Below are 25,659 nucleotides of genomic sequence, written 5' to 3' on the forward strand. Positions count from 1 at the left end.
AGAATGTGAGACACAGCGATGAATAATGTAGCTTAACAAGAGGACCAACCTTACTGCATAGCAGACATATTCTGGGGTCTACTTAATATAATATAATGTAGCAGTATTAACTTCTGCCCTATTAGCATAATTCTCTATTACAATTAAGGTAGGGTTGACATGGTATTCAGTAACACGCGTGACTGTCTTCCCAAGTATGAGCCAGGAACATCTTAATCCAGGGCTGTGTGATGGATGTTAGATGAAAATATGTTGTGGTGATATAAGATCTGTATAGACGGCACCTGCAAGCAGAGATATAAGGCGGGACATAAAAAAGGAAGTACAAAGTATACAAGTATATGATATTGTGTTGATTGTTTCCTATGCTGTTATAGGTGTTAAATATATCCCTCTGATTGCATAATTTGCTGTGAAATGACTTTGTCGGCTGCTGAGGATTTTCGCTGCATTCTGTCATGTGGTTCCCATTAATCTGTGGATCTCCCTGGCTTCTGTTGTGCAGCAGTTTGTTCTGTGCAGGAGACTTTAAAAGCAGGCTCTGTTACAGTGAGTTACAGGAGTGTCAGGAGTGCTTTGAAGGGATAATTGGCTTCCTTCCATTTGAGGATTTAATAGAGCACCTTTGCAGTCCCCAGCACCTCCCATCATTTGAAGAAGCACAGTAACCCATATCTTGTGCATCACTCCAGGAAAATTGGTTTATCATAGCAGAGTTTTAAAAAACGCCTGCTGCTGTAAGAGCTGTCATAGCATGCTTTCTGACGAACCTGGAACCCCAGAGAACGCGCTGCTGTCTGAAAGCAGGAGAAGTTGACAGTGCTATACCCAAAGGCTCCAGTAATGTTTGAGAAACAGCTTCCACTTTGTGTGTTTGTTTTGGTACAGAATGGATGGATGCGCATTCAGTTCCTTCAGATATGATTTTGCACTGAATTTCGGCCTCAGGCTAGGAGGAAAGACTCCTTTTCTCTTAACACACTGCCAACTTCTATACTGGTGGTTTATTAAACACCAAAGACAGCAGCATTTCTCTTGAGTGCGATCAGAGTGAACTCAAAGACCTGATTCAGCAGAATGTCTGTGCATATGCTTAAATTTAAGCACACGATTAAGAGTTCGGTGGAAGAGGGATTTGGGAGTTGTAATAAAAAGTGAGATTAGAGATTGGAAAGATTAGAGGACGAATGGCATGAGTGGAGTAGAGGCATAAGGCCATTTGGGTGGTCTACTTGATAATCCTGTAGTTAGTAGTTATTTTGCATAACTTTTTTTGGTCCTTACTTCTCAGACTGGATTGAAGCGACTGAGATGCAAATATTCTTCTGGGAAAATATGTCTGATAAAAATATAATCCCTAAAGGCTCATCTTTACTTACCTGTAACATTCTTTAACGTAACATGCTCGCCCATGTCCTGAGTGTCTGGTTGTGTCTGCTTTTCATGACAATGTAAAATCAGGAGTGAAGGTTGGGCAATCTGGATCAGAAGCTTTTCTGGGTCTGCAACAGAGATGTCTGAATTGTTCAGGACTTTCAGCTCCACCTTCTCTCTGTCATTTATCCCATTGGACAATTCTTATTAACACATAATTGTTGAGACCCTGTTTGCAGCTGGGATGTAGTGAACTGTTCTTAATGTGGCATTTCGTGTACAAAAAAAAAAAAAAAAAAAGCAACACCCAGCAAAGATGATGAAAGACCTGCCCTTCCAGGAGTGGTTATGAACATTAGGCTTGCTTTTATTATGAAAGATAACAGTGCAGCGGTTCTAAGGTTTTAGAATGGTGTAGACAGCGAGGACTAAAATGGAAAATGGACTGTTTTAATGGAAGAAATGACACCTGCTGTTTGCTGCAGCCTTTGAGATATTCAAGAAGTGCTAAACCTTACAACACATAAATAATAGTCAGGGAGATTGGGGCAGAACTTCTTTAACTCCATACTACTTTAATGATTAATTCTGTTTCTACTTATTTTCTTCCTTCGAGGTTATTCTTAATTACCACTGTGGTAATACATGCGAATCTTTTGCAATGCTAAAGCAGTTAAAGATAAGTATGTATGTTTTGATTTGTTTGAACGAAGCAATCACTGTGACATAGAATAAAGGAGGAGTTTCTGTTCTGAGATCAGAGGTATTCAAGACAACAAAACTTGGATTTAGAACTGCACAAACCATTTCCCTTCACCAGGCTAAGCAAAGTAGGTCTGTGAGGAAGCTAATTCATGTCATGTATATAAAGCAAGTTGAATTCCAGCTACTACAAAGCTTTTATGTAAGACTTTGCTGACCCAATAGGTGGTGGAATATAAATAGATCAACAGTACACCCTTCCTTCTGCTGTTCTACCTAATCCTTCCTTGCCTTCAGGATTGAAGAGTATTTGATCTATTGAGTCTTAAATCAGACATTGTTTCCTACAAAACCCCAACACTCCAAATCCAGAAGAATGAAAATTTAACGGTGTAAGATTGTTCTTGTGATTTTAGAATGAGAAGCATATATTAGGAATATACTATTGTTCTTCCTGGTTTTTTTCATATATATTAACTTCACAAAGCTGTAGCTGCCTGGCTCTCTGCTTTCTCTCCTTAGCTACCCCTGCCAGGTGCCTTGACATGAGCCCCTTCAAAAAGAGTAATTGTGTTAAACCTATATTAATTTACTTTCTCCTTTTCAATAATACTTAAAATGCCCTCTTCATCCTGCCTGCAGGTCTCCACTGCTGCTAGGAAGATGGAGCACTTTTTATTTTTAGTAACAATATCTCTCATGCTGGGATGGAAGAATCTTAAACCAATTAAACACATTAGAAGATAACAGTGTGTGTGGGTTTGGTTCAAGATCTCCATTTTCTTCACTCTGGGGTATGTCCTAGTATCAGCTTTTCTATCCAAGATGACAGAAATAGTGTGATAAGCTGCTAACTAGGTAAGCGGTACAGCTGCTGCTTTGTCAGGTATTCCCTTGCCAAAAAATCACTTGTGATGGGTTTTGACCTTTTTTTTTTCTTTTTAATTCCATTACAGTTAAGTTTTAGAAATTATCTTGATTTTGACTTAGGAAATTTTTTTCAGATGCCTGTTTCTTTTTAAACGTTTATTTTTTAAAAAGAATTAATTAATCTCTTGAACATGAAGTGTTTTTCCAATAGAAGAGGATTGTGTTTATGCACGCGTAAGATTTGATGATTTGTTCTTCCCTTTTAATAATGCTTAGTTACGGGGATAAAACTTATGAACTGGCTAGATTATTCTGTTCCCTTAAGGTATGTGTGGATCCACATATTTTAACTCTGTGTATACATGCTGAATAGCAGGTTGATTTCACTTTTTTATTTGCAGAAGTTGGAAAAGCCTGTCTTGAACCTGCATGAGCCTCTGCCTAAGCCAGGCGGCCTTTGGCTACACTGACACTAACCTTTATTCATTTGATACAGAATTTACATGCGTTAGCAATGTCCAGGATGTTTAAATACAAGATATTTTCTAGGGACTGTGGCATGCATTGCTGACCTGCATACTCTCATCAGCAGGGATATAGTCTTGAGCTTTTTTATTTATTCTTCATCTCAATTTGACAGTCAGAATACAAAGCATGGGGCAGGCTGTCCTGCATGGATTTACTCTTACAGGGGAACATCAATACAGAATAAAGTCAGATAGCACTCTGTAGAAGCCTAACACTTCAAATGTTAACATATCTAGAATTGTTCAGCATGGCAACATAACTTGCATTATCTCTCTTGTACTGGATTGAGAGGTAAATCCTTATAGGGAGAAGCAGGAGAGGTCAGTAGTCTACAGCAGTGTTTTCTCTCACCAGAAATAGTAGGTCACTATAACTCTGTAACTATATATGTCAAGTAAGGATAATAATTAAGCTGTGAGGCTATCTATACTCTCTGAAGGGCATTTCTAATGTAATACTTTTGAAAATGACAAATGTGATTTCAGACTGCTCCAAAAATTGGTAAGGAAAGAGGGACAGGAAGGTAAGGCAAGGCAAGGCATGGCAAGTGAAAAGAAAGGTAGTCCATTAGAGTACTGGTATAGCACTGTGGAGGCCGGATCAGTTGCTGTGCAGTGCTGGGTTTGCTGTTCTGGTTAGTCTTTCAGTTCAGAGGTCCTGGTCTACTGCTCAGTCTGGCACTGCACAGCCTATGGCCAGACCAGTGAGCTCTTAACTCCCACTGATATTGATAGTGAACAAATAGCAAATAAACACTTCTGAAGGGGATAATTTTTTAAAGGTAATATAGGTTTTTGATAATCAAGTGCCCAAGTTACTGAATTACTGTCGTGATAATAGACAAAAGTGTTTGCATCGCAGGGTTTTGTGAAGATAAATGAATTCTTCAGTGAGATGCTCAGATTGTCTCATCTGTTATTTTTCCCTCGTACATGGCATTTGATAGATTGCACACTGCTTTCGATGCAAATAGCTTCACCCTGGCTAGTTTGTATGTTTCTCTGTGGGAAGATGTATCTAAAAATGGTGCATTTTTTTGGACATTTTAAATTACGGTTGGGGTGGTTCCATCCTGCGGGTTGCATTGACTGGGGACTTTGAGTTTTCCAGCCAGCACCACATGAAGTGCCAGTCCTGCTGCAGGTTCTTCTTGCCACGCTGCTGCCCATTTTCTCTCTCTGCCTTGCCTACCTACAGCTCCCATCTCCCTTGGTTTGCTGGCTGGGAAGTCATCTCCACCTTCCAGCTTTTTGCCAGGATATGGAGGTGGCATAATGGGGCCCCCCAAGCATGATGCTTTCTGTCTCCTCCCCCTTTAACTTCTGCCTTAATCCCAGAACAAGTGGTAGGTATTATGTGTTTTAGAACAAGTCTAGAAGGACATGAGCAGGCTGCCCTACGCTCCCTCTTCCCGTGCTCCAAGTTATTGCTAAGTTTTGGAAGCTGTAAGGCCATGCCTGTGTAAATGGACCCTGTACATACATTCCCACCTTTCTCCTCCCTCTTGCCCTTTCAGTGGGACATGGAAAGTCTGGTCAGCCTTCAGGAAGGGAAAAGCTCCTTGCCTCTGCACCGAAGCAGCCGTCTTCCCTTCCCTCCTCCACACACGTAATTTTAAAACAAATGTTACCCTGTAATGCAAAATTTGCTAAAGCATCTGTTTCTTCCCTGGAGCTCTGGAAAAATTACAAGTTTGTGTGAGTCTGCCTGGAAACTGTGTTAGAGGATGAATATGCATATCTCTGACAGCTCCTATTTATACCTATGTCAAGGTCCATGTTGTCCCTCTTACGTTACTCTACTTCCCCAGACAGTTCCTTGAACAGTTGCTCTCTCCTCCCAGATAGTTTCCAGTATCTTGTCTGAGAAGTACTGAGTGCGAAGGGTGCGCTGCCATAAACCAGCAAAAGGAAACACCTGCAAGGGCGTTAGTTTGCGTGGCCTTATCTCACGGATCCTGCTCTATTTGGGCTACTTACGTTTATGCTGGTGGCTCCTCAGAGCCACTCTGATGGGCTGTGGAGCAGGAGGCTGCTGCGGGACCTCGGGCTCACTGAGGGCTGTGTCCCTCTTCCAAACGGCATCGGGCAGGGGTGCAGGCTCCTGATTCTCACGTGTCGATGTCTGAGTTACGTTATGGGAGAGATTTTTCAAAGGTGTGCTTAAGATCATTATTAATTGTCCCTTAGAAAATATGAGTATTTCATACTTGCCTATAATTGTAATGACTAATTTGCTGATCTGGGCTTTTTGAAAGCTGGCACAGCCTCACTTGCTGTGAGTGGGAAGAGAGGATCTCTTTTTGCTTAGCACTCAGCAGCTGAAGAATTCCCATGAGTGGCAGTTACCAGGTCAACAGCAATAGAACAATCCTTCATACTAATATTTTGTAAACTAGGAAAACAAGCTCTATCAGTGTTACTCTTTTTCTAATGTTATATAGGAAGCACTTCTTTTTCTAGCATTTTTCAAATGCTGGAGAACGGCAAATGTTTGTGTAGAATTATCTGTTACTGTTAGCAATGTTCTTGCTTCTTTGCAGCACAGTGACATTGCCTGTATCCTTTAGAAGCAATGGAAAATGATAAATGAGGTTAACAAGCTTCAGTCTAAAGTGAAAACTAGATCTGTGACTATACAACTCTTGTTGCATTCATTCTGGTCAAGGGTTGGTTTGTTCATTTATTTTCTGGGAAAAAGTGTCTCTTTTCCTTAGCCTCTTGAGAACCAGAAAACATTATTTAAACTCAGGTGGAGTAGCCTATTTCAGGGCTTAGCAAAGAATACTGGGTGCAGCATTTAGGTATTTAGAAGCTTGTTTTCCTTAATTGCTTCCCAATCAGAAATTGGATGAACCTTCGGGATGCGGAAACAGGGAAAATCCTCTGGCAAGGAACAGAAGATCTGTCTGTACCTGGAGTGGAGCATGAAGGTACTGTGTGGCCTTACTGTGTGTTTTGGGGCTGGGTGGTGCTGTATGTCTGGGTCACCAGAGCTGTGAGCGTACTTCTGCTTTGAAGGACAGGTGTCCTGGCTGTGACTTCACACCTTCAGAGGCTTCCACCACAATGACCTGGGGACATGTGGAGAAGGGTGGGAATGGATCTGTGGCTGGCAAAGGGGACAAGTTAAACAGTGTTAAGCGTGGAGCTCGGCTGGGTAAGGAATGAGTGGCCAAGCTTTGCTAGGTCCAGTGTTGGTTCCAAAATGAAAAGTATAAAAACATATTGATTTTTCTCAGTGTAACAACAGGGTTTAGTCAAAATAGAGGTCAAATGGAGAACCAGTGGGGAAGAAGCATACAGAGTTACTACCTTGCCTGGACACAACTGTCCCAATATTCTCCAGCACTAAATTTGACCTCTGCTTTAAAATGACATACATGGCACATTTGTTCTGCTCTCCCGTCCCTTTACCATTGCTAAGAAGGCCTGTTGCCCTTCCACCTATGTCCTTGCTGAATAGCAAAGGACTTCACTGTCCCTTATCCTTCCCCATTTGTGACAAAGCACTGTGATAGGTAATGCCCCTTACCAAGAGCTTTGCTTTGGCTCTGTGAAGAGTCTGACCTCACTGAATTAATTAAGGCTTTTCTGTTGTGTGAATACCACACAGCTGATCTCCAGTAAGTGGAGTGAACTTGATCATTTAATTATGCTGGTGACATTGATGTATTTTTGGTTAAACATCAAGGACTGAGTTCTGCCTGGCACTACTACAACTTACCTCTTCCCTAAACTGGAAAATCTGATGTGTCTGAAGGAGGCAACCAGCGTATAAAGATCCTCCTCTGCCCAGAGAGCACAGAGATCTGTGGCAAAACTCTGTAAGTCCAGTAGTCTTCCAGCAATACAGCTGGTTTCAAAGCCAGATTGAGGCACAAGAGAAACAAGTTGCCTTCTCCTCATTTGGTCCCCAGTCAACATTCATCTGCTTTTTGACAAGAGCTCATTAATAGGACCAGTATTAGGCTGTCTGAGCCTACAAGGGGCCTGATTCCTTGTAGAGGATGCAGGTCAGAGCTAGAGGAAAGCAAAGCTGTGACTCAGTTATCACTAAGAGCATTTTCCAAGCTTTGTCTCCTTCAGCCTTGCTGACCTGTACTCGATTCTTGTACCAGTGCTAACAGCAAACAGTTCTGCTGATAGGTCTTAACAGATATTTACTCGCGCCTGTGGTACAAGATACCTGTATTAAAGAAAAACATTCCAGCACCTTCAAATACAACTGTGGGAAATAAATTAAAGTACAACTTTGAAAAGAAATGTGGTAATTCATCAGTTTAGTTCTAAATTTCTTGAAGTGCAGGTTAGTAATGCTTTGCTGCCTTGAAATAACTGTGGAATGGGAGACCTAGGAGAAATAAGGAATCAGGATTTAGAAAGCAGAAGAAAAGCAGCCAAAAATATTCCCAGTCTTCCCAGATTTTGTGCTGCAGGAGCTTCTCCTTGGACACCTGGCTAGTCTTTGGATCCTCTTCACTCTGTCTCAGCAGGCTGTTCCACTGCCGTGGTTCAGTGCAGACTGTGGAAGGGTGTGCTTTGGGACAGAGGGGACAGCTGGAGCTGTGTCTCAGGGGGGTTCGTTGTGTTGCCCCATTTCCCTCCTGCCATCTTTCTCACTTTAGCAAATCATATCTCACCGTGTCTTAGATTTTCCTCACATGTAAAACAGGAACCCTCACCTCCATCAGAGGAGCTTGGGGAATTAATTAAAGCATACTCCGGCATGAGATTAATGCCAGTTGTACAAGGAATTGTTAAGACCTTATCCGGTGTGCAGTTCAGTTGCCCATCTAGAAGATGGATGAGTGCAAACTGGAACAGGTGCAGAGAAGAGCTATTAGGAGAAGCCACTGAAAAGATTACGGGTGGGAGGATGGACTTCCTTTGGAGAAGAGAGGAAAAAAGCTGTTCTTGTATAACTTAGCAAGAAGAGAAGGCTGAGATGGATAGATTATTCTGAACAAATAGGCTAAGAAAGGGGAGAGGTGTCCAACAAAGGAGGATAATCTGACTATGAATTAAAAGAAGGTGTGAGGAAATGCGGTTCTGGTACAGACCTGCATGAGAAACAGTGAGGGCAAACAGTCAGAATAATTGTTTTAAAATTACGGCCATGTGTGTCTCAAGGTCATTGTATAGTACTTGTGTGTGTGTGTGTTCTGTGGCCATTCAGGGCAAATCACAATGTAGACATAGCAAACAAAGAATTAAATATATAGCAGAGTGAATAAAATATATTTCTTTCAAACAGGACTTCTATTTGAAAGTACAGATTTCTTTAAAAAATGAGCTTTTAAGTTTCAAATCACGATACTGTATTACTACCTAAACTTAACTATTACCACTTAGATTAAATAAAAAGAATATTAATGTAGTATTGGATTGCTGCTGAAGTCTTAAAATTAAACCGCTGAAAGTAGTGAAAATCACTGCCTGAGCACCTGAAAGTGGAATTAACCATCTAAACCGGCTTTTGACAGCAGGAGCTTTTCCACGTACCCAGTTAGCTCAATTCAGTGACAGCGTAGTCAAAACTGGGAGGCAATCTGCGAGACCCAAATCCGTAAAGTTTGGTTTCTTCCAATATACAAGTAAATCTTGGAGTAAGCTGCTGAGGTCCAGCACTTGTAAATACCCCAATGTTGTTCGCAGTCACCACAGCCAGCTTTCATTCAGGAAATGCAAATAATCCTTTCATTATCAAAGAATCATAGAATGGTTTGGGTTGGAAGGGACCTTAAAGATGATTGAGTTCCAACATTTAAAACTATTCCCCCTCATCCTATCACTCCACTCCCTGATAAAGAGTCACTCCCCACCTCTCCTGTAGGCCCCCTTTAGGTACTGCAAGGGACTATAAGGTCTCCCTGGAGCCTTCTTTTCTCCAGGCTGAACCACCCCAACTCTCTCAGCCTGTCCTCACAGCAGAGGTGCTCCAGCCCTCTGATCAGCTTCGTGACCTCCTCTGGACCTGCTCCAACAGGTCCATATCCTTGTTATGTTCGGGGCTCCAGAGCTGGACATACCACTCCAAGAAAATATGTAGTTTGAAATATAACAGAAGTTTGGCTAAGACAACTTGCTTTCTTACACATCTCAAATATTTAAGGTAGTTTTAATAAACTATGTAAAAACATAATGATTTCAGTTTCTAACTAAATGCGGTTGGTCCCAAAATTACTTGCTTAGTAATAAGAACTAAGAAGAACTAAGAAATAAGAAATGTGTCATTTGTCACTTTCTGATCTAATTGGAATTAAGAATCTGACTAAAAGTATGTTAGCTATATGTGCTTAAATAAATCTGCGAGTATATCCTCAGGTTAACAAAAAGCAGTACTAAATGTAGGATAAAGTCTGTGCTTACCTGCATTTCAGCATGTTTTAAAATGGTCCAAACTGATGAGAATCAAACTTCTTTGTCTTCTGCCTTTTTAATTGAAAAAAAAGAGGTATAAAAGCAAAATGAGTTTAAGATAAACAATTTCAATTACAATTTTCTGCTTGATGGTATACATATAAATTAAAACCTCTTAGATCAGGGGTTTAAAGACTACACAGTCCTACTTTTTTTAAAAGTAACCTTTTATTTTGTAGTTTTACAATATTAAAACAAACATTCTCAGCAATCTGTCTTGAGGATGAAAGAAAAGTAATTACTAAATTGCGGAAGTCATTTTACACTTAACTGCAAAGGGATGTTTATTCACAACAGGCTGTAGTCTGTACTTGTGAGGGCAGTAAAGGATGGTCCCATGCAGATTTCCATGCTGGAAAAATAAAAAACAAAGAATACTAAAAATAATTAGAGAGCTTTTACATTTAAAACTCTTCCTTTACACTTTAAACTTTCTTTTTTAACTTTTTTTTTAAAAAAAAAAAAACCCATGGTCTTTGCACTTCTCCATGGGATAGGATGGTAGCTTACATTCCCTAAGCCTCCAGCTTTTTAGTTTGGTTTCATATCGAGATCCTACTCCATTAAACTGTTCTACATTAGGTGGATTTGCCTGGGGTTTGCTAGACTCTTCCTTTTATTAAACAGCAACCTGCTGTCTGCTTATGGACAGTTTGATACGTTTTCCATTTAGGAACAGTTTGGCTCATAAAACACATGCCAGCTGCATTCCCTCCCCTCTTTATTTCTAATAAATTTACATGAAACATTTTCTAATACGCAGGAAGGATTATGTACACTCACACCACTGAAGTATGATGGGCTTGGGAGATTTTTTGTATATTGACTCCCCCACATATTCTCCTGATTAGGAACTTTCAGCACATTAATCAATGCTCTCAAACGGTCCCTTCTCTTACTCCTCCACCTCTAAAACAAAGCCTTATGAAATATCCAACAGGTACAGTTTGCCACTTGCTATTGGTGTCCCACCTCCCGCAAAAGCCCAGATACCTTGGATTGCGAAATTACTCTCTCTCTTAAACTCTCCGGTTCGGTATTGGCTTTACTGCCTGTGTGGGTCTCGATGTTTGGGGAGCAAAGGTTTTGTATACTTTTACAGGATGATTTCCCAGAGCTGTGTGAGTTTGTGGTTTGCTGGGGATGCACAGTATGAAAGGGAAAGAGAAGTGAGAAGGTCTAACACGCTTGGTGTACCAGGCAGCCCTTCGGCTGCTTGTGATCTTCAGCACACTTCCCAAAGTAAAAATTGAAGTTGCGTCTCATATTTTGACTTGAAGAATTGTGGTTTTTCGTAATAAATGGCTAAGAACCAGGAGTCTGAGATCAGTGTTGCATCCCTGGTTCTGCCACAAGTTTATTTCCTGGCTCTGGGCAAGATACTTAACTGATTTGCATCTTGGATTTCTCTCCTACAAATGTAAAAACAAAGTTCTTTGTGTTTCCATTTCTCCTGCTACTATGATCTTGTACTAGCACTAATCATTATTTCAGAATATATTATAATAGCAGCTGAAGCAGCTGATTTTGCTGTATTGTGTCCAAATAACGCTTCTTTATCTGTTTCACAGCTCGAGTTCCTAAAAAAATCCTGAAATGCAAAGCAGTGTCTCGGGAGTTAAACTTTTCCTCAGCAGAACAAATGGAAAAATTCCGACTGGAACAGAAAGTTTATTTCAAAGGGCAGTGTCTAGAAGGTACGCATCTGTTCTGTGCACAGCCCTGCTGCAGCACGGGGAGCCACCCCCAGCGCAGCGGGGATTAGAAAAACTAAAATGGGTTAAACGTGGTGATTTTAATTTTTCAGAGTAGCACTGAAGCACTCATCTTGTCAGGACTAATGGGCCACAGCATTAGGGATAGCATTTCATAAGTGTATTAACACTTCGTTATGTAAGCAAAAAATCTGGGTAATCATGCTTCAGGGCATAAATCCACCCCAGGCTGCCTGAGGGGAGGAAACAAGTTATTTTAGAGTCACCTATTATGGGGATTCACGACATCTTCCTCAGAAGCACCTGGTGCTGGCCACCACCAGACTGGAGGCCAGACTAAAGGAGCCTCTGGGTTACTTTGGTCACTGAGTATTGTCCGTGTGGCTCCGTAGCCGCACATCTGATCTCCCCCGCTGCAATATTACTCTTAATCTGGGGTGGAGGAGGGGGAGATAAAACATTGAGCTCCTTGTCTTTTGGGAAATCGGTTGTACGCTTGGTCTCAACTGGATCCAGGGGATGCCTGGAAGAGGGGGAGTGTGGTTTCCCTGTTCCCAATTAGGTGTGATGAAATTTCCACTGAATGCTAAGGAAGTGGTGTGACTTTATCATTACCATCAGCTATTTTAGAAAGGGAATATCTGCTTTAAGAGGAGGGCAGGGTTCTGTGCAGTTTAAGCTGTCCATATTAATTTAAATGTAAAATGTTGGCAGTGCAGCAGGACAGTTTAGGGAGTTCCCCAGCCTGTCAGGTGAAAAGCAAAAGGACCATTTGTGGATTTTATCGTCTTTCAAATGCCTCTGGATCTTCTTTTTACTTTGCAGAATGGTTCTTTGAATTCGGTTTTGTGATTCCTAACTCCACAAACACTTGGCAGTCCTTGATAGAGGCAGCACCTGAATCACAGATGATGCCAGCTAACGTTTTAACGTGAGTGCCTTGGGCTTACAGAATCTGAGAGCAGGCAAAGGAAAAGCAGTGTGTGGCATTTCCTTGGGGGCCACAGCGGGAATAAAGAGAGGGAGCTGCTACCAACTCTGAATCACCCTCACTACTGTTAGCTGTTGAGAGATAAAAGGGGCTAAGCCAACCTCATTACCTGCTTTCCCATAGGTCCAATTTGCATTAATATAGCAGTAAAAGTTTGGAGAGAGTGGAACTGATCCTTTATTAGAATTGCTTAATTTTTTTTGAAAGGTGAACTGTGGAAGGGTTTTAAAATGCTTTTGCAGCATAATACCCCTTATATCCAGGAGAAAAAAAAAAAAAAGAGATGTTTGGGCCGTTTTCAAATCCAGCTATTGATCACTGACTCTTGTCCAAGGTAGTTGTTTTTCATGCAATATATCACCCAGTGTTTGTTCCATCACTGTACCATTTTGCCAAGCTTTGTGTCTTTTATATTGGCTTATAAACGATGCATTTACTCATATGGAGTTATATCTGGGGATAAAATACCCTTAAAAGGTAGGAAACAGTCTTTTACAGCCACCTGTAATGGGATTCACATACCTTCCTCAGAAATGTCTAGTCCTGGCCCCTGTGCACATTGATTTCTGCATAGGTCAGTGATCCCCAGCACTTGTGTCAGAGCGGTGCTCTAAGCGTGGACAGCAAGGCACAAGCTATGGTGGGATGATGGAAAAGGCTCCTTGAGGGAGGCCCCTGGGAAGCTGTAATCACTGACAAAAAGCCACCCTCCCTGCAGTGCTGGATGGGTGCTGGCAGGCACATGAGGAGCACGTTGCCAGCAGAGACAGAAGGGTATGGGAATCTTCCTGCCAACAAGAGGCAGACAGGGAGCAGCCAGTTTCACCGCAAGGTCACTGTGTCCTCTGGAAGACCTCCCTCTCTAGCGTTTTCCCTCTTGTTCCCTGCCTGGAGGAAAGCCAGTCGCATGGAGAAGGCACCGAGATGGGAACTACTGCCACTAATTCCTATTCACAGCACGTTTCAAAGAGAGACCGGACTCAGAAGAGAGCATCAGTGTTCCAATAGTGCTCCCTAGCACAGTCTACTCAGAACCTCATAGGTGCTACACACGTCCTCGGCTCCCAGAGCTGGTGGCTTTCAGTCAGTATAGGAAGAGTCAGATTTGGGACTCAGAGTAAAGAAAAAAAGACATCTGACAAGTTGCTTTTGACCGTCTCAGGCAATCAAGGCATTTTCAGGACTGGGAATTATGAGAGTCCAGTTCTCAAGTGACCTTGAAGGTTTTCCAGTGTCCCATTCTTTCCCTGGAGTCTGTCCACTTGTAGTAGGCAGGCCAGATCTCACTCCTATTCATAGAGATGTCCTAAAGTCATTCTTGAGGCTTTTCAGCAGAATCACCAGCCCAAAGAAATCAGCTTTTTTTCAGCTGCCAAGACTTGGAAAGCCACTCATTTTCTGATATTCCCAAAGACCTCATGTTTGTCTCGGTGTTTCCATGGCAGGAGAGAATGGAGTTGAGATACTTGGTGCTAACCAAGGCACTCTGCGTGAAGAATTCCCAGGATGAGTGAATATCGGACTGAGGAACGTTCCGACATTCGGGTTCAAGCATAGTCCATGCCACAGCAAAAACCTTACACTCTTGCCAGGTCCAGCTTTGCTGGGGCTACAGATACCAAAAGCCACAGTGGAGATGGAGCTGCTGCTTAGATTTTCAAGAGCCAGGTTATTTAGCCATGGTCAGATCACACTGCGCAGGTGTCCGGGTTGTGTAACAGCCCCAAAGTTCTTACTTTTGTCTACCAAAAATCTTAAAATCAGCAAGTTAAATCATCAGAGCTTTTGTCACACCCAAATCTACTTTTCCATTGCAGTTTGTATAAAATATGCCTGGGCGTTTGCATTTAAGCACTTCTTGAGGGAAATGACATGTTAAGTTGGTTGAAGTAGCTTGCTCAGCACTAGAGGGGAATAAAAAAAGAATTCCCATCGGTTTTCACAATTCACCGCAAGGAGAAGGGCTTGAAGGTGCTGGGGCTGCTAATTTATTTTTAGCAACAGAAGTGAGCAGAAGTTTGCTCTTTGTGAGCACTCACTGCAGCCTGAGTGGTACCGAGCCCAGAAAGGGGGTGACAAGGGAAGGATGGGGGGAACTGCTCCCCGTAGGAGTGTGGTGGAGAGATCCTTCAGCCCCGGGATGAGGACACAATGCTCACTGCATGTGCCTCCAAACCACAGCTTGTGTTGCGGGGGGTGAGGTGTCAGCCCAGGCTTGAGAGAGCATTGAGAGGAGCAGTCATGTTCTACTGTTCATGCATTCTTCTAATGCCTGTTCTTTCTCCTCTTCTCCTTTCACAGCGGTAATGTTATTATAGAAACCAAATTCTATGATGACGATCTTCTCGTAAGCACTTCCAGAGTGAGACTTTTCTACGTTTGAGATGGGGCTTTTTGGAGCTGTTTTAGTTTTCCTCCATACAGTTCTTGGTGCAGAACCCCCCGACTATCCAGTGGAAGACACTCCTGTAGGCGGTGACCCTGGGGACCAGCTCAACGTGGGTTGTGACCTTTGCCCATCAGTTTATTTTGCTTTCTCCTCTGACAAGACCAGACCAAACCCTCAGAGACAGGACCACCTGCTCAGCGGTCCACTGGGGAATAGAGGCTGTCTCTGAACACGAGCAAACGATGGTCGTGCAGAACCAACACTGTAAATTATGTTAGTCTCTTCCTTTGTACTTCTCTGGAGCCGGGTATAATCTCCCATTTCCACTCACACCAAACTCTCAATGCGTTTCATTTTTGGAGGATTAAGTTAACCTTTTCATTTTTCTCATGTTGTAGGTTTTTATCCTTTCACTGGATTTCTGTGTAACTGGTCCACACATCCTCTTACCCTGAACTTGTAAAATAGACTGTGATATCACCTAATGTAATTAAAACAAATTTCTCAATTAAAACATTCCTATCGTCCAAAGAAGGGAAGAAATGTTAGTTCTGTGCGTTTCCCATTCTGTTACAAAAGTGCCTGGCAGTGGGCACAACCTCCTGTCACCCAACCCAGCAGCAGAACGGGGCTTTCCACAGCCCTGCTCTTCCACAGCCCCCGTATTCTTGTTAAGGTTCTCTTCCTCCCTCTGACCACGTAGGAAAGGTTTCCTGACTGCTCCGAGCAAGGTTTCTCCTTGGCCTCATTTCTGTCCGTTAATCCCTCGGGGCAGTTTGTCCTCTTTACCCACTCACCGGTTTCTCCAGCAGCACCACAAGCTCTTCTGCTTTTCTAAGTTCCTGGGGATGCTCAAACTCTCTCGGGAGAAACCCGTGTTCCCCTGAGCCCCCCAGCATCAGTCCTGTGCCGGGCCGAGCGCCCCGGAGCACCGCTGGGGCTGCGGTTGCTGATGCCGACAATCCCTGTGCGCGCGGCGTTAATAACACACGGCAGCAATTTGGCCACGAGGGGCTTCTCAAGCCCTACAGCTTCCCTTTCCCCGGTCGTTTATAATTAGCTCCAGCACCTGTAAGTCTTGGGAAGAGGGAAGCTCCAGCTTCTGCTCTTAAACATCACAGGCAGCTTTATGATCGCTTGACACCCTGGTCAGCCTGTCCTGTAGCCGGGCTTGAGATTCTCGGGAGAGTCACAGGGAAATGAAACGCATCGTTTCGGATCCTGAATTCAGCCACTGGGCGTACGTGGGAAGGATGCAGCATATTTTTTGAGGTGAATTGAAGCTGGACCATTAATCCCCACGAGAAGAGCATTATCCATTGTAGCAGCTTTCTCATGGGACCTCTCATGCCCTCGCATTCCAGCCTGCTGGACTTGCAGGGCAGAGTCTTCCCAGCAGCGTGGCCTGTCCTAGGCCAGCCTTTATACAGAGATCAACCAAAACTGCCTTCTGCAGCCAGCATGAGCAATGGTGGTATCTCCATCAAAGAGGAGAGACAAAAGGGAGCCAAAAAGGAAAAATATAAGAGCTCAAGGGTCTTGAGAGCCTGTACCTCTGTGCTCCGGGATGGGTGCTCTGCCGGACGCACACGGGAGGTGCCCAGCAGGGATGGGGAGAAGGTGTCTCCTCTTGCCAAGCTGAGCTACAGCCAGGTGCCGGGGAGCCTCTACCCCCGCAGCAGAGGGATGCTCCCGGCGGGGCTGAATCTAACCTGGATGCCTTTTCTTCCAACGGCAAACAAGCTCTGAATTCTCACACCCAATTAGCCTTACTGGCAAGGAAGGGGCCTGCAGGGATGCCGCCTCTCCCCCACCCCCTCCCGGAGAGCCACACAGGCTGGAGGTCGCCACGGGGGGATTTAGGTGGCCACCGACACGCGTGGCTGCGGCTCCCGCGGGGTGAGTTGTCCCGGGGGGACGCGGGCCCTGAGACGGCCCGAGGGGACCTTCCGGAGCCCCGTCCCCTCCCGACCCGCCCGGGACTGCCCCAGTTCTCCCAGTTCACCCAGTTGGAACGGGCCGGCGGCGGCTCTGCGACGGATCATTGTCGCCCTCAAGTGGCTCCGCGGGAAATAGCCGGCTGCTCACCCGCTCCTCTCCCTGGACCAGCCTCTCCCAGTTCCCCCCGGCATCCCCCAGTGCGGGGCTAAGCCTCCCTTAAAGAACCTGTGGAGCAACCGGCTGGGCCGGGGGAGAGCAGGGGCCCGGATCCAGCCGGCGGAAAGCCGCCGGTAGGGCGGGGGGGGGGGGGGGCAATGCGTGGTCTAACCAGACACCACCCAAAATCCAAGTGGAGGACCCCTGGGTCTTGGAGCAGGAGCCTGTGCTTGGCCCAGGCAGCTGTGGGTCACCTCCCCGTGGGGCTGACGGGGCTTTGGGAGCCCTGGGAGAAGGGGCAGGAGACACTGCCAGGAGCTGCCCTCAGCGTGTCCCATCCCAGGGCCCTTGTACGGGGCCATTGGCTCTGGGGCAGCAAAGGCCCCAGCAAAGGGAAAAGCGGGGCTGGAAAGGGCAAGAGCGGAGCAGGAGGTCAGGGGTGAGTGCGTCACCACCCACCCACCCATCCATCCATCCATGTGCCCGAGGTGGTTCTGGCCATGGCCCGAGGGCAGCCTCATGCCACCCTCTGTGCAAAGGTGGGCAGGGGGGAGAAGTGGGAGCGGGGAGCGACACAGCGATTCCCCCTTTTATTTACCAAAAATGTTCCCACCTGGAAACTCACAGCCTTGGCAGGGATCCCCGGGGCAGGGAAACTTCTCCCAGCCTGGCCCACAAGCCGGGCACTGCGCGAAGGGAGGGCTCCATGAGGGGCAGTTTTGATGGGGTAGGACCCAGCTGGACCAGGCGAGGAGCCTCTCACCAGGCAGGGCCCTTCCCAGAGCCCAACCGCTGGCAAAACCCCTGGCTTACCTGGAGCTGCTGCCTCCCGGCACTTGCTGGAGCGGTTGGCATCTGCCCGGGCAAGCGGCGCTTGGGAGAGGGAACCGGACGGATTCAGCAGCTGCCACGGCTGAGTCCCGGCCGACAGCCATGGCTTTTCCTGGCCCATTGTTCGCAGCCGGGGAGTTCTGGCATCGGCAGCTCCCATGGCGGGTGCCAGAGCCTTCCAGCCACCGGCATGCAGAGGGCATCTATTCCTGCCAGAGCCTCGGGGCAGGGAATGTGCTCGGGAGGCTGCTCCCCCCAAGCTGACGACCACCACACAGGGCTCACCCCACACGTCGGGAGTGCTGCGAGCCGCCCCGGCAGCCTGCGGAAACCTGCAGCGAGGGCAGGGCAGCCCTGCAGAGCCTGGACACACAGCCAGAGGCCAGAGGCACATGGGGAAGCGCAGGAAGGGAGAAGCAGGCGAGAGCCAGGGCTGTGCACAGCCTGGGGGGGCTGGCATGGAGGGATTTGGGGTGAAGCCTGTAAAAAGCAAACTTCATCCTCACTGCCCTGCAGCCATGGCTTCGCCTGGGACTCTCCAAGCTGAGGTGTTGCACAGCTGCAGGGTAAAGGCAGTGAGGCAGCACAGGAGGAGGGTGATGGACAACACACTTTTGACTTTAGGGGAGCTCTCTGCATGGTTTTGGGGGTGCATCACCCCATAGAATGTCCCTATACCGTGGGCCTGGCTTACAGCAATTTCATTGGGATGCAGGGATGGCTGCGGAGCAGGACCCTGTCCCTGGGCACACCGGGCCCTTGCCCGCATGCTGCAATGAGGGTGATGAGGAAACAGGGCCAGCTCCTCCCCACCCCACAGCACACACCGGGCTCTCACCCCCTCGCCGCCCACCGCCACCATCCCACCGGGATGTTACCTACCCCGGCTGCCATCCCGGCACCTTCCCTGGCTGCCACGGGGGGCTCTCAGCTGCCTGAGCCCCCGGCAAAGCCAACTGGGGCTCCCGCTGGCGCGATGCCCCGGATCTGCCCTGCCCAATAACGCTCAGACGGGGAAGCAGAGCCGTCCTAATGCGGTTAATTACCTGATTCATGAAGGTTTCCGACAAACAAAAAGTGCACAAACAGCCCAGGGCGACGTTATGTTCAGTGCCTGCTTTGCTACTCTTACCTTCCCGCGGGCGCAGGCAGCGCCTGGCAGCACGTGGCAGCAGGCAGCCTGTGGTGACAGCGGGCAGCCTGCGGGGTCACCGTCCCACCTTACCCAGCTCCGTTCTCCCCCAGTGGCACTGGGAGGGAGGTTCAGACACTCCACTGTCTGGAGGGCTGGGAAGGTTCAGATCTCTCTGTCCCTTTTTTGGGACAGAGATTCCGCTCCTGGGTCACTGGCATTGAACCACTTGGACGCAGGGACATGGGGGCTTCCAGGTGACTTTGGTGCAGTCCCATCTGTCCCCAAAGACAGCAGGGCAAATGGCAAGACCCAGAGACCCTGTTTTCAGTCCAAGGTGCCCAACAGAGGACCTGGGTGCCATCCCTGTTGCCACTGCACACGTGACATCCATGGCAGAACTCCCTGCCAGCACCCCCCATCGCCATGGTATCCCCTTGCTGAGCATCCCATTCCTTCGGGATCCAGATTTGTGCCGAAATCCTGCCTGCATCACCCTCACCCTGCCAAAATCCTGCCTGCTCTCCCAGCGCCCCAGGGCCAGGCAGGGTGGACAGCATGGCAGTCACCCAGGAGGGATGAGGAGCTGAGAGGGGATGAGCTGGGGACATGGAGCAAGGGAAGGAGGTGGCAGCAGGAAGCTCTCCCAGTGTCCCAAAAGCCAGGCTGGAAAGGACTGGCGTTGCCCAGATGTGCAAAAGCGGAAGGGTGACGAGCAGCGGGAAAGGAATCTGTTCATGCCAGCCATGGAAAATGGACACCAAGAAACCACCAGGGATGCAGGAGGAAGCCACATGAGTGATGAGAAGACCCTGATGGTGAGGGACTTAGGGAGCCAGGGTCACCTTGCTGATAGAGAAGCAAAAGCGGCCAGAGGAGCGCACAGATGCCTGATTCCCATGGGAGAAGGTGGCAAAAACAACAGCTGAGGCCAGATACATCCGGCTCAGAAAAACAGGAATGTCTGCACCCCTTGATGCTTCCCAGGATCCTTGCAGGAAACTCCCTGGCACAGAGCAAGGGAGGAGAGTTCTGGCTGCCCCGGGCCAGCAAACGCGCTGTGCTGCCTGTTCACCCCCGTCACCAACAGCCTGTGTGGGTTTCCCGGTGGGGTGGCCTTGGCAGCATGACCCACAGACATGGGAGAGCCACGGCCTGTCCCCACGGTGCGGCCATCGCTCTCCAGGGGAGCTTTGGGGTGCCGGGCTTCCCCCTCCCACAGCACTAGATGGTGCTGCAATACAGCAATATTGCCTGGACTGCACGGCGCCTGCACAGCGCCAGGGAGGACGCTGCCTTGGGTCACCACGTCAGTTGGGGACCGCGGCAGAGTCACCGAGGGCCAGCTCGGGCCAATCAGCCCCATGGTAGGGGGCTACCCCCCCCAGGTAAGCTGGCAGGCCACCCAGAATGGGATATGCCACCAGAAGAGGAGCAGCTGGGCTGGACACCTGAGCCCCATGCCAGCCCGGAGCCTATGGGGACACCAACTCCTAGGAACACAGTTAGGGCCAGAGCTGCTCCCACTGTGGGGTGAGGTGTCCCAGCATCTCCTGCAGGCACCAGCACCTCCATGCCTGCTTTCATCCCTCTTTTGGCCCTACCCCTGCCAAGATGGGGGGACACACAAAAATCCCTGAAAGCCCAAGCCCAAGGATAATAGCCCAGTGTGGCTCCCCATGGCCAAATGTAGCCCCCAGCCTCTGCTGGGGACCAGCCCACTCTGTGGGGTGTCCCACGGCCACCCCATGGTACAGCACAGGGGCAGGGAGCAGCAGCTCCAGTGCCTGCTTGGGGGCAGGTGCCCCCATGCTCACCCCTTCCCACAGCAGAGCCCCACTGCTCACCCCCCCAGAACATTACCCCAGAGCTGCAGCCTTGCTCCCGCTGTCCTTCCTGGGGACAGGCCTCTGTGCTGGAGGGTGTCCCCAGGCAAGCAGCACACCCTCGCTCTGGGGGGATAAGCAGGCACAAGGGGGATTTGCCCCAGGATAGGGAGCCAGCCCCTGCACCGGCCGGGGTTTGGCTCTCCAGGGGTCTGGGCTGCCAGGTCTGCACCCATCCACATGGTGCGGGTGCACCCCACAGCAGTCAGGAGCTGCTGAGCCCTCACACTACCTTTCCAGCCTCATTTGGTGGTGGAGTCAACCCGGGGCAGGCTCAGCAAGGTCTCCAGCCCCACACAGGACCACACTCCCTGCATTCCAGCCAGGCAGCTTGGAGCCACATCCCTTTTCTGCCCAGGGAACCCGGGGCTGGCGGTGCCTGGGCTGCCAGCCAGGGAGCGGGTGGCTCATACTTGCTATGGGTTGTCCTCCTCAGCATTGCCCACGGGCCATGGACCAACCGAGCATCCAGGTGTCTGGCTTTGGGCACAAGCTACATCACCCCTCACACCTCCTGCCCGAAGCTGTAAAAGATGGATGCTGGTTTCCAGCTCCCTGAAAGTCCAGGGCCAGGAGCCAGCTCTGCCTGCGGCAGAGGAGAGGGGGGCAAAGAGGTGCCCACAGAGCCCAGGGCACCCCCATGCCCAAAGCAAGCTGGAGGACCCACATCCCCACTTGATACCCAGCTGGCACACAGGGGGAGACAGAGCTCCTCACCTTCAGGCTTCCCTCCTGGGCAGGAAAGGACACAAGCAAAGACCCCATCCCTGCGGATTCTCCAAGGGCAAATTGGGCAAAGATTTCTCATCCCTCAGCTGCCTCCCTTGCACCGTGCTTTCCTCTCCAGGTCCCCATCTGCGCTGAAGCCCAGCACTTGCCGCTTCCTCCCAGGTTTCTTCTGTGGTCACTTGTGGTACAGCACTATAGAGGGGCCTTCAAGCCCACCGTCCCCCAGCCCTCCCTCCAGGGCTCCCCAGCCAGCTGTGAACAGGAGCCACAGACCTCCTTGGGATATGCAAAGCCAAGGGTCCCCCACAGCCCTTCCTCCTGCCCTTTGGAGAGGACCAGCTCAGCCAGACAAGGTGGAGCAGCCATCGGCACAGGGAAGGATGGAGGATTCCCAGTGTCTGTGCAGGAGGAGCCACAGGCACCAACAGCCCTGCTCCCTCTCTGAGGCTCCCACCCCACAGTGGGGAAGGGTTGGGGTGGTGGCCCCAAGGAGACCTTGTGGCAGGGGTTAGCATCCAGCTGGGTTTTGGATCTCGAGGACCTCTACTGGGCTGGGGACTGCCAAGTCAGGTTCCAGGATCGGAGCTGCCCTGACTCACTGAGGGGGACAGGCTGTGGGGCATGTGGCAGCTAGAGATGAGACAAGGAACCAGATCTCCCACACCCGCTCTTCAGCGTGAGCTGGGCTTTTCTACCCACACCAGACAGGTCTCAGGGCAAGCGTACAAACATCCCTACACCATTGAGGAGGTGCATCTTTGCTGTGTGGGATGGACCAAGACTGGTCAAAGGCCCCCAGCCTGCTCCCAAGGCATCTGCTCCCCCAGGACACCTCGCACCCTGAGCCAGGTGGCAATTCCTCTACCAGAGGAACAGCTCTTCATGTCTGTTTTCAACAGCAACACCCCAAAAGTACTTCTGTGTGGTCTTCAGGAGTCATGCCTGGAAGGCAGTTTCACTCATCAGACTCTTAAGTAGATGCCAATTATTTGCCCAGACGTAAACTGCACCAGTAACCCCAGCCTGTGTCTAGTTTGGAGTCCAAGTCCTGCATTCCCCACAGGCAGGTTCTCCACCAAGGCCTCAAGGTGCTCCACATTTCCCAAAAGTTGTCAAGATGCAACAAGAAGAGTTTCAGATGAGGCTAATTGAAAGCTACAGCTGGTGCAGGACAAGCTTGAGTTGATGAAACAGATCCTAACCTACTATGGGCAGGAGGTCAGGATTTGAAATAGGTCTACTGGTCCATACCCAGTCCAGTTGCCCACAGGGCATGGATTCAGCCCCACTGCTTACACAAGGTACCACCTTTAGTAGCACAGCTCCACTGGCGCATTGCATTTCAGGCCGACCACATGGAAGTTGATCTCAGCTCACCCGGTTGTTCAGCCACACTCAGGACACCATTGTGCCAGCTGAGGCCCAGCCACAGCAGAGTCCTTGGGAAGGGCTGTCCTTGGTCGAAGTGGCCACCTGTACACATCGGCACAGCCTAAGACCTTCCAGGCTCATATGAGGCACGCTGCAGCTCTCCTGATGGCTACGTTTGGGAGCTACCTGGGCTATCTTCAGTGGTCAGCAGGCAGGTAGCACACCCCAGAACAGCTTCAGCCATTCACTTCCATGGTCTCCAGGACCAGTGTGATGGGCAGTCCAACCAGGATTCAATTCATCCATGAGACATGGGTCACAACTGCAGGCAAGGGGCAGCACAAGCAGAACTTCTGCTCCACAGGTTACAGCTGAATGTGTGACCTGTGGAGCTCTAGGTGAGGAATCCAGTATTATGATACCATGCCTGAAAGCACACAATGGCCACACACTCTTCACCTCCAATCCTATGGCATCAGTCCCCCACAAAGCCTGGCTCTGGTCACCAGGCAGTGGTGGAGATCATCTTCTGCTCACCAGAGGCAGGTGGGACTCCCCCAGGTCCCAGCAGGCAGCCCCTGCCACAAAGCCTGCTCACCAGAGAGACTGTTTTTAAGATCCTTGGAGGTGCCTTCAACTGGTGTGACTCCTGCAAGTCCTCTCCTGATGAGGGAGACCTGCTGCTCCTGATTCCCATCCCAAGGCATCATCCAGGTGAGCAATCCATACAGCATTTTTGATTTCACCCAGAAGGCCCTGTGTGGCACCAGGCACCAAATGAGATGAAGAACCACCTTCAAGCCTGCCTCCCCCCTGGGATCTCAAATGCAGGAGGCTCTTTCAGAGGACCACCCCTCCACTACTCTCAGACAGCCCCAAACACAGGCAGAGATCCGGCACTGAAGGTCTTTTATAGCCCTTGGGGGGGTGTGGCTGCCTCTGATTGGCTGGGACAGCAGACAGGTAGCAGCTCTGGATTGGCTCAGAGCAGCCCCCCTGGCCCTGCCATTGGTGAGCTGCTGCTGCAAAGGGTGAGATGGCAGCTGAGACAGGTGGCAGCACGTGGTTGGCTGGGGAAAGTGCTAGGTGGCAGAACAGGATTGGCCGGGTCTGGGTGCTGCTCGATTGTGATTGGTGGAGACAGGACAAGGGAGGGAGGGAGGTGGGGGGGGGGAAGGGAGGGACAGCTGGCAGCATAGGATTGGCTGGTAAGCTGTGCCAGAGCTTGGGGATTGGCTGGGGCCGGATGGCTGGGCAGTGGTGCTGGGGAGGGGCTCCCTGCGGTGGCCCATGCACTGAGCTGTGCCCAGTCTCAGCCCACAGCGCAGGGACCAGCCTGTCCCTTCCCTGATCTGCGGCCGGGGCAGCGGCTGCCCCCTCTGCACCCAAGACACAGGAGCCCCTCCAGGGAACATGGGGTGGTGGGGGGCTGCCAGACCCCTCCGGACCCAGCCATGAGGGGGCAGAGACAGGGTGCAGAAATACTGGGGCCACCCTGCGCAGCTGGAGGTGAGGGAGAGGCCAAGCCCTGCTCCCTCGCCAGCGGCCATGGGGATCACGGCAGCCTGACAAGGACCAGGAGCTGTGGGCTCCCCCGGCCTGCCCTCTCCTCACCCCTGGCTGCTCCGTGCCCGATCCGTTGCCAGCCTGTCCAGCTGGGAGCAGCCTCCAGTTTGACCCCACACCCTCCATCCCAGTCTGGGGAGGACCCCGCTACCCACAATCCCCAGGTTTTGGGGGGCTGCAGGCAGTAGGACAGGTCCAGCTCTGCAATGGGGGACACTAAAGATGCTTCTCCCCCAGAATCTCCCCACACGGCTACAAACTCAGGCCCTGGGGGCCTCACGCCAGCGGCGCGTGCAGGGTCCCCACGCCCCAGTGACACACGGAACCTGCTCTCACCAGCTCCTCAGCAGCTGAAACTTATTTGAATAATTTGCCTCGCAAATCCGCGAGCACCAGCTTGGATCGCACGTCCTCAGAGCCCACGGTGACACACGAGCCACGCGTGGGGCTGCCGTGGCGGGGACACGGGGACATCTCCCAGTGCTGCACGACACAGGACCGCCCAGCAGCTCGGTGACAAGTCGGTAGCACTGCGTTGCCACTCCTGTGTTGTCACAGGAACGCCGCTAATCAAATCTAGCACCAGACTCCAGCCCCACGGCGAGCACCCCGGCACCCGACAGGCAGGGCTGGGTACGGCCCGCAAACTAGAGGCAGTAAATCTGATAAGCTATCAGCCAGCACCACGATTAGGTGGATAATTAAGGACAAGGAGCCAGATTTTGCCACCGGTGTAAATACGAAGTAAGCGACCTGGCTGCTCCTGGGGATCAGGAGGAGCTGTGAACCTCACAGCCAGCGCACTGAACGCACGATGGTTCTCTTTTTTCCAAAAAAATAAAAGTCACCCCCCAGCATCTCAACGCTAACTGCCGGGATTGCAGGGAAAGAGGAGGAAACAAGAGCATCTGGCAAGGCTCCGGCACAGCCTGGGTCAGCGGGGAAATGGGTTCAGGAGACACTAGGCAGGTTCCTGCGAGCGGTCTCCACACACCTGGCAGAGGCAGCTGAGCTATTCTGAGCTCCAACAGCCTAGAGGAGGGAGGAAAAATTAGT

General features: G+C 49.4%; 1 protein-coding gene across 2 annotated transcripts in view; it reads left to right on the forward strand.

Annotated features, from left to right (window-relative positions):
* Positions 1–15,533, forward strand: part of PDE6D (phosphodiesterase 6D) — a 39,551-nt gene extending 24,018 nt beyond the window's left edge. Inside the window, exons 2-6 of one of the 2 annotated variants that reach the window (XM_074153487.1) lie at positions 6,318–6,406; positions 6,495–6,633; positions 11,468–11,593; positions 12,437–12,542; positions 14,904–15,533. In XM_074153487.1, coding sequence (XP_074009588.1) covers positions 6,338–6,406; positions 6,495–6,633; positions 11,468–11,593; positions 12,437–12,542; positions 14,904–14,985 — 522 coding nt within the window. In that variant the 5' untranslated portion in view covers positions 6,318–6,337 and the 3' untranslated portion in view covers positions 14,986–15,533. The remainder of the gene's footprint in view (positions 1–6,317; positions 6,407–6,494; positions 6,634–11,467; positions 11,594–12,436; positions 12,543–14,903) is intronic. The other variant, XM_074153488.1, reaches the window with a different exon arrangement.
* The last annotated feature ends 10,126 nt before the right edge of the window (positions 15,534–25,659 follow it).

This window comes from Numenius arquata, chromosome 9, assembly GCF_964106895.1.
Source record: "Numenius arquata chromosome 9, bNumArq3.hap1.1, whole genome shotgun sequence".
Taxonomy (NCBI): domain Eukaryota; kingdom Metazoa; phylum Chordata; class Aves; order Charadriiformes; family Scolopacidae; genus Numenius; species Numenius arquata.